The following is a 19,472-nucleotide window of genomic DNA, read 5'->3' as shown; positions in this document are numbered from 1 at the left end:
GCACTTTAAAATTTAAAATGATTCCCAATTGCTGCCTGCATCACAAGCTTTTAACTGGTCACCATATTTTTTCACTTATTCATTGCAGTTTCTAATAGATACAAAGGACATATATCAGGTAAACAGAGAACAAATCGAGGGTTCTGTGGGGTGTCATGGACAAATAATAGGTGCAGGTATGCTGTTGCAGTACAGTCTGTAACAAAAGAAAGGAGCTTAGCACCGTAAATAATTTATGCCTTCCAAATTTCTATAGCAACCACTGATAAGGATATAAAGATAAAGGTTCCACCAGGCAGAATAGCTGCCACCATAAATATACTGAGAATAAATATACTGTGCTGATTTTTTATATTTATTTGTTAAATACTACCCCACCCCCACTTTTTATTTCCTGCATCATATTTTTTTCCTTCAGTCACCCTAGATCAGGGATGGAGAACCTAGAACTACAACTCCCATCATCCATGACCATTGGCCATTCTGGCTGGGACTGATGGCCTCCAACGGCATCTGGAGGTTCCCCATCTCTGCCCCATATGGCCACCTACATGCATCAAGTGGAATAGCTGGCCCTGCTGGCAGACATAAGTCATTACTGAGACTAATTTTTATTTAATCTCCATGCAAACTATATGATTTTTTTAAAAAATACACAGAAATTTTCATTTAATTTGGAAGTTGTTTAATAATCTAATCATTGATCCATGATACATCTTGGGTGGGATTTAGTGACTAGACCCACTGAAATTAATGTAGTACATGAGCAGAATGGGAGGCGCCAAATTATGGCTGCACACAGAGTGCCACTGAAATCTGAAAGACTTAAGTCCACCCCTGGTACCCGAGGAGGCAGTATGAGCTGGTCCAATCGCTAACCATATTTGATCAAATATTTGTATATACTTTGTATATCCTTTGACATACTGCAAGTACTATGACTCCCAATCTATCTTTGTGATACATAAGGAGAAGTCAGTGTTAGCCAGCAGATGTTGTATTTGGATATGGGCGACCTCGGTTAAAACTTCAGCTCAGATGATGAGCTGCTGTCCCCTTTTATAAAAAGGGAGCGATACCTAAAAGGTAAATAACATCTCAGCAATTGTAACTTACCTGTCTCCAAAGGCACACTGTAACTAGGCAAGCTGTGACCTGCTTCTGTGCTTGCTACAGTGCTGACAGAGAACAGTGACCCACATGGAAGATTATGGATGGTGCATGAATTTCCCGAGCTTGCACAATGCCAAATTCCTGCCTCTCCTTTGGCAGTGACTGTGTACATCGCTTCATCATTATTGGCATGCCAGTGCACACTAATTACAGAAAGAGCATCCTTTGAGACACTTATTATTTCCGGACTACATGGAGCTGAAAGATTTTAGATGGAGCAAATTCAAACTGCATTCTTATTTATGGATTTTATGTTGCACTAAGACAGCTGTGGATTATTAAGAATCTATGATCTTAAAAAAACCCAGTGTTACAAAGGCTGTCTCCTCTCTGTCCAAGGTTTGCTCCCCTCCCAAAACATTTCACTTAAATTTGCATGTGGGTGTATTTTCAGTCTTTAGAAAACCAACCTTGAAATAAATACATTCTCCATAGCACAATCAATTGAAAGTCCTAAAAGGTCTTAGGGTACCAAATTAGAGGGGTTAGTAGCGGCTTAACTGCCATAATGCCATAGTGTTTTATGTGCAAACTCAGGGGCACAGGGCAACAAGTTGTACAATGCTGATATATAGAGCAAGGATGGGGAACTGGGGGTTTTCTATAAGTTGTTGGACTCCTTCATTCCTGACCATTGGCCATGTTAGCAGAGGTAGGTAGAGACTGGAGCCCAGCTTCATCTGAAGGGTCAGTTTCCTATTCTTGGTACAAAGACCTGCCCAAAAACCAAAGGCATTAGATCCATGTTCTGTTTGGTTTGACAGAATAAAGTCAGGTTTTTTTAAACTCCTTTGAGACACAGTTGTTAGCAGCAGCAACAACAGCAATGAACATTTTTATTTGAAGTTGGCAGTAAATCATACTTAGCATTTAAATTACAAGAATGGCTAGGATTGCAGCTCTAAAAGAATCAGTGACCTAAAGTTTTGCAAATCAAAATGCCTACTGGAAATGTTAATCCCAGAGTCAAAACACACAGCTGGAGTGCACTTAAGATGTCAGAACAGCACAAACAAAACCATCCTGCATATTCAGAGCTAGTGTGTTGGGGGAATGCTATCTCAAAATGTCCCTGACATGTTAGCTTTATATATGCAAAATATTTTAAATGGGAGAGCACTTAAATATTTTATCTCCCAGAAGTGCAGTCTGGGAGTGGTGCAATCCAGCAAAACATACATGAGATTGATGAGTATGCAAAACAAAGCAGAGATCAGATTTTGAAACAGCAGTCTGAACTCAGAAATTTCACTAGATATTTCCTTCCACTCAAAACAGTATGACAAATATACTCAGTTCAGTTCCAATAGTTCCAATATATGAGTTACAATGCAGTACTGGTTCACCTTTACAGCTTGTACAGTTACTTTTTAACTTGTAAATTGAAACTTGTAATCTGAAATAGTACCTGTTGCCACGTGTTTAGATGTGCATGATGTATTGCTGCCTCTAATTTCACTGAATGAATAAACAGTTATATTGTACTGGGTGTTACACTGGAGTGCAGAAAGGGTGCAAACTGTCGCAGTATCATTGCATAGCAATTCGTTGGTCCAATCCACAGCTTTGGTTTCATACATTTCAGCACCACGGACAGGAGACCAAACAATCTGAACTGTATCACTGGAAATGAACACTGGGTTAACATCACTGGGGCAGCAAGGTGCTAAAGGGAAAAAAGGGGAAATGCAGCAATATTTATTTTACTATTCATTCAATTTGCATACCGCCTTTCACTGGCAGATCACAGGGCGGTTCACAACATAGAAATACAAAATGACAACACAAAATATATAATAAAATGAAAACACAAGCAAAACAAACCAATAACACCCTTTCCCACTGACACACAGAAGGCCATAGAATGTTAATCAGCCAAACACCTGAAGAGAAACATTTTCACCTGGTGCCTAAAGATATGTAATGAAGGTGCCTGTTAAGTTGTGGGTGAACATATCAGACAACACAGTGATTCTTCAAACAGCTCTTGTTTATTCACAGGCCAGAACTGAACTGAACTGAAGGGTTCAGCCAGCCTGCTTATATAGAGCTCCACTAGAACACAACAGTAACCATTTTCTGTAACTATCCAATCACTGAACGTCACTTTCAATTCCTTATTTGCATTAGCTAAAGTGGTGCTTCAGGTTAAGAACAGTTTCAGTTTAAGAATGGACCTCCAGAACGAATTAAGTACTTAACCCGAGGTACCACTGTACTTTAAGTTTGCAGATTGAAGTGGATGAAAGCATTCTGTCACCCTAGCAGGACAAATCCACTTCCCCCAAAATGGTCTTTTTGCAGTCTGGAAAGTGTGTTAAAAAGTCTGGGATGAGCTAACAATTAATGGGAAGAATGGATGCTCACTTAAGACTGGACAAAATCTACCCACCATGTACAGTAAGCTTTGTGCAAGCAATTCAAGATGAAAGCTGAATAAACAGGTTGTCTGGAGGAGAGATGAGACTAGCTTGGCTTCTTATTCTGAGCCATTCATCCTTCAGGAACAGATAGTGAAGCTTTTAGAGCAGGGGTAGTCAACCTTTTTATACCTACCTCTCACTAATGCATATTTCTTGAGGGTAAAATTTCCTTACCGCCCACCAGTGCTCGATGGAAGGAGGATTCAGCTTGTGCTGTAGAACCCCCTACTGCTCACCTAGAACCCTGAAATGTCCACTAGTGGGCAGTTAGGGACCAGGTTGACAACCCCTGTCTTAGAGTGCTAATTTTTGCTGGGTCACCTACGTGTCACCAGCCCTAACTGTTATGTAAAGATGAAGCTACTTTGTCTCATCTTCGAATCCCTTATATTCCATTTCATCTTAAAAAACATGTGAATACACAAACGCACAAGCACGGAGCTATTTCACCACTCAAAGCTTGTTTCTAGCTTTATATAATGCCCATGCAGATATACCAAATATACATGCAAAAAATAAACTGGCACTTACCTGTGGTATAGTTAAATATGTCACCTAATGGACTCTGCCCTGCCTTGTTATAGGCAAAGACACTAATAAAATAGGTGAAGCCGCAGTCTGACTGGAAGTGACACTGGGTATGTGATGTGTTGCAGTGCACCTCCAAGCCATCATCGCTTTTCACAAAGACCACGTAATAATCACCCAGGTCAACATCTGACCATGACACTGCCATGTAGCCTGGCTCATCCTCTTCAATTATTATACTTTCTGGAGCACAAGGGACTGAAAAGTCAAATTTTCAACAAAAATAATTTTCAGATTCTCATAGTTGAATAGTGCAGCTATTAGAAAACTCCAATAAGACCATTAGGAAATCCCCAACTGGTGCATAACCAATGGATTGGATATGCTTTTGTAGACCATCTGATCTAATAAGTCCACATGCCCTGAAGGTTTCAGCTCTTGCTGTGCCCCAGAGCACATAGAGCTAATTATAGTGACAGCAAAGATCAATCCATGCTGTGCAATTTGCACAGCAGATGTAATTATCAGTAGAAGCTTTTGAAGGAAAAGATACCTGCCCTTTCCAGGGATATTAGTAATCGCACTTATGAGCAAAAGCAGCAGCACTAACCCAGAAGCAGAGGCATCTATCACAAGCCTGCCTTTATAATTTGCATTCATTTTTCAATTTAGGACCATTTCATTAAGCAGCAGCAACATTGCTGAGTATTTTGTGTGTTAGGAGGGAATCATCAACACACACATACCAAAAAGCTGGGCTGCGTATTGAGAAACGGATTAGTGTGCTAAGCCTGTCTCAACACCTGAAAGGTGGAGAAGTAGGTGGAGCTTGTACCTTTTATTCCGCACCCACCTTTTGAACATTGTTGTGCAGTTGATAGCACATATTGATCTTGCAAGCACCTTCTGGTACAAAAATGATCAGAACAGGGAAAGGGTGCAGACAGGCTTGAAGACTCAGACATACATAGAGACTGCAAGATTCAGAAATACACTGAAAGCGTGAACATCTGAGCCATTTCAAAACTGTCATGCAAATGAACCCAGCAAAAATGGTTCCTGATTTGCTTCCTGTTTGCAGACTTAAAATAATCTCCTTCACTCCTTCACTATGAACATAGGATAAAGACAAAGTGTCTGTCTAGCCCTGCGTACTATTTCCAACAGTAGCCAGCTAGATGCCTCTCAAAGGCCCAACAGCAGGATATAAAGACAATAGCCCTCTCTCTGTTGTTTGTCCCCAGCATCCGATATTCAATTATATATACAGCAGGGGACTGGGACCAGATGGCAACATCTGGAGGACCAAAGGTTCCCCTTTCCTGAAACACAGTCACTGAAATAATAAATTACAATAAGTTATAATGGCTCGTCTACTGAACAATGCTTTTCCCCTCCACATTCGTTTTTTCTGTTCCTTAGACTAGACAAATAGTGAAAAGTTTCTCAAAATCAATTTCCTCTACTAAACTCATCTTTTAATAAACATCTATTGTGCACCATTTACTTGTCTTTTCCCCCATGCAATTATTTTCCTTAAAAGAAAGCAGAAACTATTATCTCTTTTCCCTGACACCTATCATCCACTGGCAATTGTATTAAGCTTGTGGTATTCTTCAAAGCATACACTCCTCCATACACCATGAACAGTGCATATGAGCTGCTAAAGATCACCTACCAGTCCTGAAAGTCACAGCCTCTGTAGGTGTGCTGGAACCAGCCTCATTGCTTGCTACAACAGACAGGGAATACTCTACCCCACACTCAAGCGATGGAATAGTGCAGGAACTGGACATTGTACTGCAGTTTACTTTGGAGGTGCCGCTGTGGGCTGCAATGAGGTAACTGGAAGCACCTTCTGCTAGCGTGAACGAAACAGCAGCTCTCAACGCTCCACTGTCAAAAACTACTTGAACATCTCCTGGTGCATGAGGCCCTAAAACAAAACAAAACAAAAAATAAATCTCTCGAATAAAAACAAGGCTGAATGGTGTTTCAGACACAAATGGTATACATGTATCTGGATTTCTGGTGCTGATTTTATGTGCATGGTTTTATGCTTGATTTTAATAATGCACAGGGATTATATGTAACTCCTCTTTTATTAGGTCAAATCCAATGAAATCCCCATATTAGCAGAATGCTCATACAGTGGAACTTCCTATCCTTTTTCTCCCCCATGCACTGCCTGCAGCCCTCACAAATCTGCTCCAGAGGGTTGGGGAAACCACCAGAGCAGATATGGGAGGGGTGCAGTGGTGTGCAGAGGGAGGAGAGGCATTCCACTCATGCCACTGTCTCCAATGGTCAGGACAAATTTACGCAGTTACATTTGAAACTAAATAGTCATTCAAACTCTTTCCCCTTTTGTTTTAAGTCCATGAGTAGTACCATAGGTGTAAACCTTTCTTTACTGATTGTCACATTTATCTGACTCCTCCTTGACAGCAAGTGTTGGCTTGGCTTTCCAGCTTCCTCTTACTTGTTCTTTGGTTGTAGGTGAAGTCATCTCCAGGTATCCCATTAGCATCCCAAGCATGTGCCTTGATGGTATAGAGAGTTCCTGGGTCTAGACTGGAAAATATCAGGGAGTTGTTTGTGGTGTTTTCTTTCAACATGCTCCCCAAACCATCAGATCTCATGATAGACACAAAGAATCCAACAGCCATATATACAGCTCTCCAACTCACAACAATGTTGTCATAACTTTGGGAACTTGCTGTCAGGATTGGTGCAGCGAGAACTGTGAATAAGCAAAAAGATACGTTAGGTTTAGTGGGATTTTGTGCCTGTGCAGATGTGGACAATATATGATTCTATGTTTGCATCATTAGAGATGTTTCCCAGTTGATGATTTGTACTCAGGTATGCATTGCCGAGTACAAAATAAATGCATGGTATACACCTATCAATTGTGAAGCAAGCATACAAATAACCACAGTTCAGTAAACATTCCTTGTAAAATGAATGGCAGGGATGGTCCAATACTTTAATTGCTGCTACCTCCCCGTCAGACAAAAATAGATCATGAGGAGGGTCCATACAGTGGAGTACTTAATTAAGTACTTAATTCATTCTGGAGGTCCGTTCTTAACCTGAAACTGTTCTTAACCTGAAGCACCACTTTAGCTAATGGGGCCTCCTGCTGCTGCTGCGCCGCTGGAGCACGATTGCTGTTCTTATCCTGAAGCAAAGTTCTTAACCTGAAGCACTATTTATGGGTTAGCGGAGTCTGTAACCTGAAGCTTATGTAACCTGAAGCGTATGTAACCCGAGGTACCACTGTATAGGGAAAATACATTCAGATGATTCAGATAATCTCTTCCAGTGTCATATGGCTATTAATTGAACAACACAGACAATAGAAAAGACTTCTAAAAAGCTTAAAGCGGGATGGGGTGGAGCAGGTGCCTAAGTGTTAAATAATATTCACCACTCCACTGTCTGGAAAGGCCTAGGGAAACAGTAGAACGGAGACAGTTTCATGCTCCATAGATACCAGTATTTTGAAGAGGAACCAGCAAGGTAGTTGTTGTTGTTTACCTGCATCCACTGGTTTTTACAAACAAAGTTTCAAAGCAATGTCAGAAGATAGAATACAGATAAGATCAATTAAAATGCAGACAATTTAAATCCAATACAAAATTGTTAAAAACCTCATCCAACAATACAATAATGAAAAGTCCCAGCCTACCTACTAAAATATGAGAAGCACAGTAGAGGGTCACTTAATTTGCAAAGACCTGTATAATAAATATATATACAGTGGTACCTCGGGTTAAGTACTTAATTCATTCCGGAGGTCTGTTCTTAACCTGAAACTGTTCTTAACCTGAAGCACCACTTTAGCTAATGGGGCCTCCTGCTGCTGCCGCGCCGCAGGAGCACAATTTCTGTTCTTATCCTGAAGCAAAGTTCTTAACCTGAAGCACTATTTCTGGGTTAGCGGAGTCTGTAACCTGAAGCGTATGTAACCTGAAGTGTATGTAACCCGGGGTACCACTGTATTAGCCTGGTGCATAAAAACTGACAGTGAAGGTACCAAGTGTGCTTCCTTGGAGAGAGCATTCCAAAAATGGGGGGCCACCACTGTAAAGGCTCTTTCTTGCATGGTAATGACCCTGCGTCAAAAGCCAATGAGGGACCTAGAAAGATAAAAAGGAGGTATTCTCCCTGTTGATTCCAAGAAACAGAGAGTTAGTCAAGGTTATTAGTGTAGTCTTCCTTCCAAACCTAAATCAAGAAGTCAGATTAAAATGAACGAGGAAGGATGTGAAACAACTCGGTTGCGAATGTATCCTTAATACCTAACATATGCGGTGTCTAAATGAGATGAAAAGATACCTGTCTTTGCTTTCTTTGAAGGTGAAGGCTGGCTTCTTCCTCCAGTGTTTATAGATCGGATTGTGATTTTATACAGTGTAGCAGCCTTCAGCCCAGTCACAGTGCCTGGTGAGTTTGTGACTACTGTTTCAATGAATGATTCTCCATCCTGTGCTGTCAGCAGGTAACTTGAAGCCCCCGTGACAGATGCCCATTCCACTGTGATACTGTTACTCAATTTTGAATAAGCTTGTTCAATAGTCGGAATCTCAGGAGCTTAAAAAAAAGAAGAAGAAGAAGAGGGATAACATGTTGACATGCAAGGGCATGACTTTGCATAGCTGAATGTGCCTGTTTATTCCCAAAGTATCAGCTCCGGAAGGACATGGTTTTGATGGCTCTCTTTTCATTTCTCATTATTCTGTTGGTAACACATCATATTAGTTTAGCAGTCTCTAGTGCGAGAACAAGACAGGCAATGTGTGCCTTAAAAATTGCATTCCTCTTTGTCCTGGTGAGCACAGGAAAAGCACTTGAGCGGTATAGAATAAAACATCGCTAGGACCTGCAGGCATGCTAAGGGTTCCTAACTCACACACATCATTTAGCCAGAGGTTTTGTTACTCTGCAACTTATGGCACAGAGCCATTGTACAAGTATGACTGTATTGGCCATTGGCACAGCAGCATCTGGTACATCGCTGGATGATTTATTCATTTGGATTGGACAAAGTCACTGGGCAGTTCCAGGGATGAAGATGGGAGTCACATCTGCGCTGCACTCCAATGGAATATGCTTTAGCCCCTTTGGAGCCCAGAAGGCTGGGAAATGTACAGATCCATAGTTAAAACAGATTACACACATCAGTAGTTTTCAAACTGGGTTCTGGGAAATTATTGGAAGTCACTCAGGAGGTCCTCAGTGACAACCTCAGTAGGAAAGACAAGCTTACCTGAGGACAGCTTGCTGACCAGGAATGACCTCTGCAATGTGGAGCCACAGTGAAGTGTTGGTTGTGTTCTAGAAGAGGGACACAGTAGAATGCATGCTTTGCATGCAGGACGTCGCAGGCCCAGTCAAAAAGAATCAGGCAGCAGATAGTGGGAAAGACCTCTGCAAGAGCCTCTGGAGAGCTACTGTCAGTCAAAGTATTATGGGCTACATGGACAAATAGTCTGATCTGGGCCTGGGTAATTTGCTTGTGTCCCTGTAAGAACAGTGCCTCATGCAGTAACATTGGAAGTGGGACCTTTTACACAATGTAGAACTAAACCTATCCAAGTGTAAGAGTGAAATAAATTACTGAAGTATCCCCACTTTTAATTCAGATAAAAATTATTCAAGATAAGCAGTCTGGAAGTACTGCAGTAGAGCTTTAAAAACAAAACAGGAGGAGTAAGAGCCTATAACATGGCTGTAAGTGACTTATACTCTGTTTAACTAAATTAAGAAATAACATTAAATTAAATTAAAAGGCATCTAAAATGTAAGCTTGTGTTTTGAAACACAGCCAGCAATTTCATAACAAATAAAAATAGGGTTTCAGAGAGTTTGGCAATATTACAGGAGCTGTTCTTCTGCAAGCACAACAAGCTCTTAATGAACAATATTTCCATTGTATTAAGCCAAGACATTCTTTCATTCAGTGCTATTCAGCCAGCTCGTCAGATATGTCCTCCTTTCCCACCATGTGTAAGTATGCAAAGCATTCTTTTAAAAAAATTAATAAAGAAGCATTGCTATCCATTTCTCAGACGTTGGCACAGTGATCAGAACTGTATCAGGCCTGATCCACCACATGAAAGCAGTGGAGCCATCATGGAATCCAATGGATCCCTGACTGCCTCAGTCGCTCCCTCTCTCCAACCCATTTTGGGACCTTCCACTGTGGCACTTCCACTAGTCCATTCAATGGGCAGAAAAGGGTGCTCTGTACCAGTGGAATGGCGCCAGCCTCACTCTGTAGACAGAGACTTGCAGGACTAGGCAGAGCAACGCCTCTGCGAAATCCAAACTCCCTCCCCCAGCCTGGTGCAAAAGGGATTTGTAATCAAATGCCCACATCTGGCAAAGTTTCACAGTGCCATTGGTGCAATCCTGCTCATAGTTAGGCTGCTTATGTCTCACTGACTTTGATAGGATTTTTAGCATGGTCCTATGCATGCATACCTAGAAGAACATCCCATAGAGTTCCATGGTTGTTATACAGTGGTACCTCTGCTTACGTACTTAATTCGTTCCAGAGGTCCATTCTTAACCTGAAACTGTTCTTAACTGAAGCACCACTTTAGCTAATGGGGCCTCCCGCTGCTGCTGTGCCACCACCGCACAATTTCTGTTCTCATCCTAAAGCAAAGTTCTTAACCCGAGGTACTATTTCTGGGTTAGTGGAGTCTGTAACCTGAAGCATATGTAACCTGAAACGTATGTAACCCGAGGTACCACTGTATACGATTTCAGCCTTATGCAGCTTGACTATATTCAGAAAAGCAGCATTTTTATTTTTATTTTTCTGTTAATGATTCAGTAGAATATAATAATATAAGACTGAAAAAGCCTGGTAGCTTTTATTGGGACTATAGAAGAATATGTAAATCAACTCTGTTTATTAAAACCAGGAGTGGGAAACATTTTTCAGCTGGGAAGACCACTTTATTTTGTGAGCAGCTTTACAAGCCGCACATGTTAGGAGCAGGCAGGTGCAGAAGCAAAAGTGGGGAGAGTAATGGGCATGACTTACCTTTGTACTGTAGGCTACATTTGAGGCATGCAAAAGCCAGAGGTTCTCTCTCTCTCTCTCTCTCTCTCTCTCTCTCTCTCTCTCACACACACACACACACACACACAAAACCCTCTTTCCTGGCCAGCAAGAAGGCGGTAGAACAGGGATGGCAAAGGATGGCCATCCTGATACATTTTGGCACCTGAGGTGAACCACAAAATTGTGAGGCCCCCATGCCAGGGAAGGAAGGGTAAGTGAAGATCTACATCAGGAACAAAGGGGAAATATCTTCATCAGGGCCAAGGGGGTGAGTAAGTTCTACATTAAAAGGTAAAAGGTAAAGGTAAAGGTCCCCTGGATGGTTAAGTCCAGTCAAAGGCGACTATGGGGTTGCAGCGCTCATCTCGCTTGCAGGCCAAGGGAGCCAGCATTTATCCACAGACAGCCTTCTGGGTCATGTGGCTAGCATGACTAAACCACTTCTGGCATAACAGGACACTGTGACAGAAACCAGAGCACACGGAAACGCTGTTTACCTTCCCGCCACAGCGGTATCTATTTATCCACTTGCACTATTGTGGTTTCGAACTGCTAGGTTGGCAGGAGCTGGGACCGAGCAACAGGAGCTCACTCCATCTCAGGGATTCAACCCGCCAACCTTCTGATCGGCAAGCCCAAGAGGCTCAGTGGTTTAGACCACAGTGCCACCCGCATCCAAAGTTCTACATTATGAACAAGGAGGGGGGAATCAAATCAACCTTACCCAATGGCTGTTGTGGGGTAAGGGAAAGAAGCACACTCTGAACTGTGCTAGGAGGGTCCAGCCCCCCAGGAGACCCCAGAGGACAGACCAGTCATTTGCTCCCCAAGGGCAGGAGGAGACCATCAGCTTCTCTTATTGCAATAGATTGCATGGGGTTTGGACTCCTGAGGAGGAGGCAGATCTGGCCTGCAGCCGGAAATGCATGCTTTAGAGGCCAGAACTGCTATCCCTGTGAATCCTGCCACACAAGGCGGTCGCCTCACCTTGCCTCATCAGTGGGCTAGTCATGGTGTGGCCTCAGGACAGGTTGTGGCCTATGGAGAGGCCAAAAGCCAGATAGAGAGGCCCCTAGGCCTGAGGCTCCCCAACTCTGTTTTAAACCATCTCATACTAACCCGTTAACTGCATAGTCTGAGCCTCAGCCAGTATAACTCCATTCTTGTCTATGGCGTCCACTTTCACAGTGTGGATTGTGTTGGGAGCTAGAGATACAAGAGCACCTACAAGTGTGACATCACTGAAACGGGCTGACGAGGAGTGTCCCACTGTGTTCAGAGGGGTTGCCATGGCTCTATATGAAAAGGCTCCGGGGAATTTGGGCCATTGGAGATGAACACTTCTTGATGTCACATCGTAAACGGATACAGTGAAACCTGCAAAAGTATACACATGAACAGTCAGTCTCCCTACCTTGCAATGCAATAGTCACTGGGAGTTGTCCGATTAAAATCATACTCAAGAGTAGTCTCACTGAAATCAAAGGGCTTTTAAACCACTGATTTCAGTGATCTGCTCTGTGATTTAGTTGGCTATCACTCATAGGCTACAATCTAGAAAGGTGGGGGAAATATCAACACCAGCAGTAAGTTTATTAGTCATTCCCTACACCCATGGAATTTTGGGAGCCTATAATTTTGTAAGGAAGTTAGGTATTTCTAACACAAATACAAGTTTCCTGGATTTTTTTTTTTTTTTAAGGAAAGCTCTGGAAGTTAAACTGGTATAAAACTAAAAGGCATTTGTTGTGTAGTTATTCCTGTTAATTCATGGGTTTGTAATTACTAGCTTCACATGCAAATTTTTATTGTTTTGGAACCTAATGCAACCTACACACTTTAAGTCCAATGCAAATAACTTTATTGTACTAGCCATTGGCCGTGACAAATCTGAATCAAAAATGAGTACAAGCAAAAGGGTTGCCATGCCACAAATAATGATCTCTGTTTAGATCTCTGCATCTCCCTTACAGTTCACTGCTATATTGTCCAGGGTCTTCTTTCTGATCTTTTTGGCTCCCAAAGCAAAAAGGGCGACTTTATGAATCACTGAAGTGTTTACATCGCTAAGAAGCCATAGGATCCTCTCTGCTGGGGAGAGACATCTTTCCTGTACAGACAGTAAGGTGAAAAATCATCTCCTGGGTCCAATGTATAGTGGGCAATATAGTAAATAGTGCAATATGTCTTCCACCTGCAGTTGCCCACATATACAGAGTCCGCCTTCCTATGGTATCCTGTTATATCATCCGTCTAGGTCGGCGGAGGGTATAGCTTGAAAATGCAGCTCAGTAAAAGCGAATCTAAGTGAGGCTGGCTGGAGATTCGACAAGTAACTGACTCTAAAATGGACTGTTATTAGAAGGGGGAACAAACGAGAGCATTTGGAGGATTTGATTGCTTGCAGATCACATCGTGATTCTGTCCAGTGGCACCAATCCCTTAACTGGCATTTGTCCATGGATATAATCTCTAGCTTATGGAAATAATAAGAGTTCCAATAATGTTGGGTGTTAGATTTCCACCATTGGCTGTTTTCCAATTCCTCATTGCACAGGGCTGGCAAGCACTCACAAGGCATGGAGGACAGTCTTTACAAGTCATTAAATATGGTGCAATCAGTTATTGCAGTTAACGTTGGCCATCCAGCTTCCGTGCTTAAGAGTGAGGCTGCTGTTCCCTTGGGTAAGGAAAACAGTCTCTTGAGAAATTGGTTTTGCACCATTTCTAGTCCTTTAATAGCTCTCCCACCCTCGCCCTTTGTCTTTAGGATTATGGCCACTGTTTTACTGACTCACAGCATGATCCTAACCATATGATTTGTACCTATTGACTACTTACACTGGATAGTTATGCTAATAAATTTATACATATTTATTCAAAGAGGAACAATATTTATTAAACTGTAAGAGCATAATCCAAACCCCCACTTTCATGACTGGGCAGGAGAACAAGGTTTAGGATGGTGTGCAGGTATATTTCTGTCAAATACCACTGGTGGGGGGGGGGAACTCCACTCCAAACTTTGCCCAGCCATCTTCATCCAGGTAGTTCTACTAGTAAGAGAATATGGGGAGACCCAAAATGGGATGTTTTGGGGGTGGGCGTATTAGTGGCTTCAAATCTGCCGGGTTCAAAAACCTGCTGGATTTTAACAGTTGTGTAAACCCAAGTGGCCAGAGTCTCGAATCCCTCTGCCCCACTGTCTGTCCTAGCCCACAGTGCTTCAGATGCAATAATGGAGCCACAACTCTGCTTCTTCCTGTGTTTGGATTACTATGCCTGACTGCAATCCAATACTTTGGAGCAAGCCCTACTGAACTCAGTGGGACTTACTGTTGCATGGTGTTGCACAATAAGATGTCTACCAAACATGGGCTTTAATTTTTTCCTGGGGCCCACTAAAAAGAATAATGGCAAGAGAAAAATACCTGTCAGATTTTACCTGTGTTCGCTGAAGGAATCTGTAAAAGATGGTAGAAAATTAGTAACACAGAGAAAATCTCTTTTCAGATTCCCCCCGCCCCCTTAACAGCAAGCTCCTAAGCAGTTTACTGGTAAGTAATTCCTAGTATGTTCCATGGGATTTACTACCTAGAGTTTAGGATCGCAGCATTACAGTCCATTATTTTCGTGAGCAAAACAAGCAGAAAGAATGATCACAATAATATATTATTTTATTCTGGCTTGTTAAATCCACACCTGCTACAAAGCTATTGATGAGATTTGACACTGGCATACTGTCAACTTTTCCCTTTTCTTGCAAGGAATCCTATTTGGAATAATGGAATTTCCCTTAAAAAAAGGGAAACGTTGACAGCTATTGACACTGGTGTGCAGATCACATTATGAATTCAACTTTCTCTCCTGAATCTGCCTATTGATCCAGAAAGGGAAAGTTTCCAGTTGTGGACAGACAGACATTAACTGGACGTAAATCCCATTGTTTTCAATTAAAGTTTCGTCCCCATAATCTATCAAATCTAATAGGAGAAAACCTCATGCACAGGAAAACTTCCATCTCATATTGCTGATGTAGCTGCCTATCTAAATGCAGATTCCCATCTCTGGCAAGAAGATGTGTATTTTGATGTGAAAAGGAATGCAATGTGCACTGGAGGTCATTGGTTCTAAGGTGCACTAGTTGAAAACCTGAGAGTCAGGATTCAGTGGAGCAAACTACCTGATCAAATTTACTTCTGACAAGCTGAGTGGAAAGCCACAAGAGAAAACCTAATAGGAGGTATGGGAAGGGCCATGGCTCAATGCTTCGCATGCAGAAGCTCCCAGATTCAACTCCTGACATTTCAAGGTAGGATTGTGAACATCCCAGGTGAGAGCCATTGCCACTTAGCATAGATAATATTGAGCTAGACAGACCAATGTTCTTATTCAGCTTCCTAAATAAATAGCCACCAAATAAATGTATTGAGGTCACATAACTCTGCTTTCCATCCAGGGTTCTAACAGCAAGAAGAGATTTCAGAGTTACAAATTAATCATTATTACCAGCAACACAGATTAAACAAACTTTTAGCCAATTGCAATATACCTTTCAAACTGTTTGTGGATTGAAACTGCCTGGGTTTTGAAATGGCAATAAAGATGTGTTTTCCTGTTGCACGGTCTTACAAGAGGTTTGCACCAAATAATACATAGAAAATAAATAATTAAGTAATTTATTGGCAAGATATTACAATTAACATGTTTTGACTCAAGCTGCACATAGCCAGAGCAAAACAATTCAAAAACAGGAGTATTTTTTTTAATATTGAGAATAAATTTAAATTTATTAATTCAATAGGCAGCAAGTTATTTCTGAAAATGCTTAAGAGATAAACTGCTTGGACTTACCATTTTAATGTTGATGAAAATTAATCCAGAAAATATAAAATGTTTACATCTTCTGCCAATCATTCTTCAAGCTGGACTTCTAATTCCCAGTTCACTTACAGATATAATGAGATTACCAGCCAGAAGTTAGCAAAAAAATAACCTTTCCACCCAAAATAATCAGTAAGTCTTGGAGGCAGTGAAAGCATTCCAAGTTTGTAGCTCCTCCTCTAGCCACAGCTAGCCTATAAAAGCTGGATTATTGATTGACTCCAGTTAAGCATTCTTGCCTATTATGTTTAATCAAATACAATTATTTATGACAGTTAGCTGAATAGTGAGGCAAATGCTACACTCCACTGCTTCTGTCTGCGACACATAATTTTATTATGTGATAAAAGAATTGATCCAAGTTCTTAGCCAGAAGTGGCTTCAGTTCCTTAGCCTGCAATCCTCTACATGTTTCCCTTGCAGTCCAAATGAATTCAATAGGGCGTACTTTTGAATAGATATGCATAGATTTGTACTATAATACTGTTACACCTCCCGATTCCCCACTTGAAGTACAGTATGCTTAACTCTCGTTCCCTCTTTCGATGGGAAATATTTATGGTCTCCTAAGTAGCTGATTTCACATATAAAAAGACATGCGCTTACTGGTTGGCATAGGGTAACAATGCAGTAAACCACGGGTCAGCAAACTTTTTCAGCAGGTGGCCGGTCCACTGTCCCTCAGACCTTGTGGGGGGCCAGACTATATTTTGAAAAGAAAAAGGAAAAACAACAACGAATTCCTATGCCCCACAAATAACCCAGAGATGCATTTTAAATAAAAGCACACATTCTACTCATGTAAAAACACACTGATTCCCGGACCGTCCGCGGACTGGATTTAGAAGGCGATTGGGCAGGATCCAGCCCCCGGGCCTTAGTTTGCCTACCCATGCAGTAAACAGTTTTACTGGAGAAGGAGCAAGGATGTGAACGCACAATCAAATGTCAAGCAATATGCCTCCCTCTCCCTTTCCTTGTCACAAAATGTCACAGTCTTGTTACTCCCTCCCCCTAAGTGTGTGACATACTTTCTGAATGAACCCTTTTGTTCAATAGCCACGAGAAATCTGGCAAACAGTAGAAGTGCCATTTCAGATTTCAGCAGAGGGCAATTTTAGTATGGGCTAGAAGATTCTTACAATGTCTCCCTTGCTACCCTGGGAGCCTTTATAAAATACCTGCTCTGCTCCAGAGGAAGAACTGAGGGGGGAGAGACTGCAGGCAATGGATTTCCCACCTGTCTTGCCCCACCCTCCAGCCCTGGGAGCCTTTCCCAGACCATGACTTTGAAAACAGCAGAAGCAAAGGCTTGCATTGCTGATAAAAATCCAAAATTTCACGATGGGGAACTACAAGAACTGTGCTGGAGGAGGAACTGGAGAATGGAAATGCAACCCCCCCCCCTGGGAACCGGGGTGACTGAAGAGAGAGCCTGGTGAAAGGAGTCGGAGATCTTGACAGCTGTCAAAATAGCTGTCAAAGTCGAAAAGCGGAGTGGATTTTATTATGAGAACTTGGCTGGTTAAATTTGATACAATTTGCTACAACTTGTTAAAATTTGGATACAAAATGGCGAATATGGATAACAAATTGACTTTTGGATTAGAGGAAACAAAGATACAACAATCCCCCTTGAGGAGTTTCGGGACATTACAAGGATTGGGAAAGTGGAAAAACACCAATGGAACTTTACAGGACTGGTTATCTTCTGGGAAAGCTGCAAAACGGAAATAACATCTCGTCTTCAGGGTGTTTTCTTTTTTGTTTTTTTAAAGGAGACAATAGATTTTTCTATTGAAGAAAGGAAGGGACTGAACGTAAGGTTTTGCCCCTGAATAACAACCATCCCTGCAGACTTACCAAACTTTCGAACTACAACGTTTTAGCAGCGGAACAAAGGGAAATCAGACTACAACCTGGAAAGAACAATGGAGGGAGTTCTATTACAGTTTTATTAAAGACTGAAGTTAAAGTTTTGAAAAATAATGATAATAATAATAATTTTGATTTTCAAAAAAATTTATTTTTAATTTTAAAAAAGAAAAAGCCAGCAAGGAGTTGGGGAAAAGTTGTGATTTATGGTCTTAAGAATTCCAGGCAGACACCAGGGGTTGATGGTCAGGGGGAAATTAAACCGGGGACAGGGGGGGGAGAACTAAAACTCCAAAGGCTTGCCAACTTGGTTATTTTTTGCTGAATTGGTCTATTATTCATTATATTTTTTTTATTCTCTACCTTTTCTGTTTCTATTATCTGGGGTGCTTCTTTTATTAAAAAATGGAAATTGTGGAATGACATGGGGTGGGTCTTGGGGAAAGAACACTGGGTTTTTTTTTTTTTTTTTTTCTTTTTTTTACTGTAAAACAAATTAAGTTTCAATTTGAATGGGGAACTTGTTTGGCCAACAATATGAAAGGGGAATATGGTAGGGGTGGGGGAAGGGGGGAGTCCCGTAAAGTGATATTTTTTGTATTTTTGAAAAATTTTAATAAATATTATTTAAAAAAAAAAAAGAAAACAGCAGAAGCAGCTGGGAAGAGCGGAGTTCGGGGATAGTTCTTAAAAATAATTTTATAAGTTGTGTGTCCATGTTTCGCCATTTGATCCTTCGACATGGTTTTGTATGTTTTGTGGTATTTTATGCATTGTGATTTGCTGTTATTTTTTATTGATTACAGATTAGTGATTCTTTATTGTAACTGATAAGTGTAAACTGCTTAGTTATTATTTGCTGACGTTTAATTTTACTGTTTACTATTGGATTCTAATGGATTATTGAATATTACTTTATTTAATATAAAGTTTTGTGACTTTTTATATAGGATCTGATTGTTACTATTAATGTTTGATGTTTTATTATTATTATTGTGTGTGTTGGAAGTTGCCCAGAGTGGCTGGGCCCAATCAGATGGGTGGGGTGTAAATAAAATAATATTAACACTTTGAAATGACTTTGGGGACTGGAGCGCAGAGAGAAGAAACATCATGGTGCATCTGCATCATCACAACTGGATAACCTTCATCGCCCCAGCTGCACCAAAACATGTCTCTGCAGTATCAGTCTCTACAGCCACAGCAGGTACTGTAACCTTCAGACAATTTGACTTCACCCCCAAATGCCTCCCGAGACAGACAGATGTCAACCAACCAATCAATGAACCTGGAAAGCAGAATATAAATGTTTAAAACCAACCAACCAAGTTCTGTTCCTGGATCTACTAAAAAATTACCTGCGAAAAATGAGAATGTTTTAAGAATGTTGTGCTTACTTTTTAATATCTGGAACAGGGACTGTCAGCCTTTTTGGGGCCGTGAGCTGGTTAGGAATTCTGAAAGAGCACCATGGGCACTAACTGCTCAGTTTGCTTCTCTTTCAA

The 19,472-nt window shown here is 41.3% G+C and overlaps 1 protein-coding gene and 1 long non-coding RNA gene across 8 annotated transcripts in view; one reads left to right on the top strand and one right to left on the bottom strand.

The window, feature by feature from the left end:
* The window catches only part of FNDC7 (fibronectin type III domain containing 7), a 23,856-nt gene extending 4,384 nt beyond the window's left edge, over nucleotides 1-19,472 (bottom strand). Inside the window, exons 1-13 of one of the 7 annotated variants that reach the window (XM_083620378.1) lie at nucleotides 19,365-19,472; nucleotides 16,699-16,795; nucleotides 16,063-16,286; nucleotides 14,640-14,672; nucleotides 13,180-13,318; nucleotides 12,328-12,585; nucleotides 9,400-9,495; nucleotides 8,469-8,723; nucleotides 6,607-6,867; nucleotides 5,803-6,060; nucleotides 4,128-4,382; nucleotides 2,582-2,839; nucleotides 1,117-1,371 (exon numbers count right to left, since the gene is read on the bottom strand). In XM_083620378.1, coding sequence (XP_083476504.1) covers nucleotides 1,117-1,371; nucleotides 2,582-2,839; nucleotides 4,128-4,382; nucleotides 5,803-6,060; nucleotides 6,607-6,867; nucleotides 8,469-8,723; nucleotides 9,400-9,495; nucleotides 12,328-12,499 — 1,810 coding nt within the window. In that variant the 5' untranslated portion in view covers nucleotides 12,500-12,585; nucleotides 13,180-13,318; nucleotides 14,640-14,672; ... (1 more) ...; nucleotides 16,699-16,795; nucleotides 19,365-19,472. The remainder of the gene's footprint in view (nucleotides 1-1,116; nucleotides 1,372-2,581; nucleotides 2,840-4,127; nucleotides 4,383-5,802; nucleotides 6,061-6,606; nucleotides 6,868-8,468; nucleotides 8,724-9,399; nucleotides 9,496-12,327; nucleotides 12,586-13,179; nucleotides 13,319-14,639; nucleotides 14,673-16,062; nucleotides 16,287-16,698; nucleotides 16,796-19,364) is intronic. The other 6 variants (XM_083620377.1, XM_083620374.1, XM_083620375.1 and 3 more) reach the window with 6 other exon arrangements.
* LOC310765462 lies at nucleotides 1,371-2,657 on the top strand. The gene is made up of 2 exons (XR_014549603.1): nucleotides 1,371-1,825; nucleotides 1,949-2,657. It is a non-coding gene; the product is annotated as an uncharacterized lncRNA (long non-coding RNA).

The sequence above is a fragment of the Podarcis filfolensis genome (assembly GCF_964270895.1).
Source record: "Podarcis filfolensis genome assembly, chromosome: 6".
Classification (NCBI taxonomy): Eukaryota; Metazoa; Chordata; class Lepidosauria; order Squamata; family Lacertidae; genus Podarcis; species Podarcis filfolensis.
This window is presented reverse-complemented; position numbering and strand designations above follow the sequence as displayed.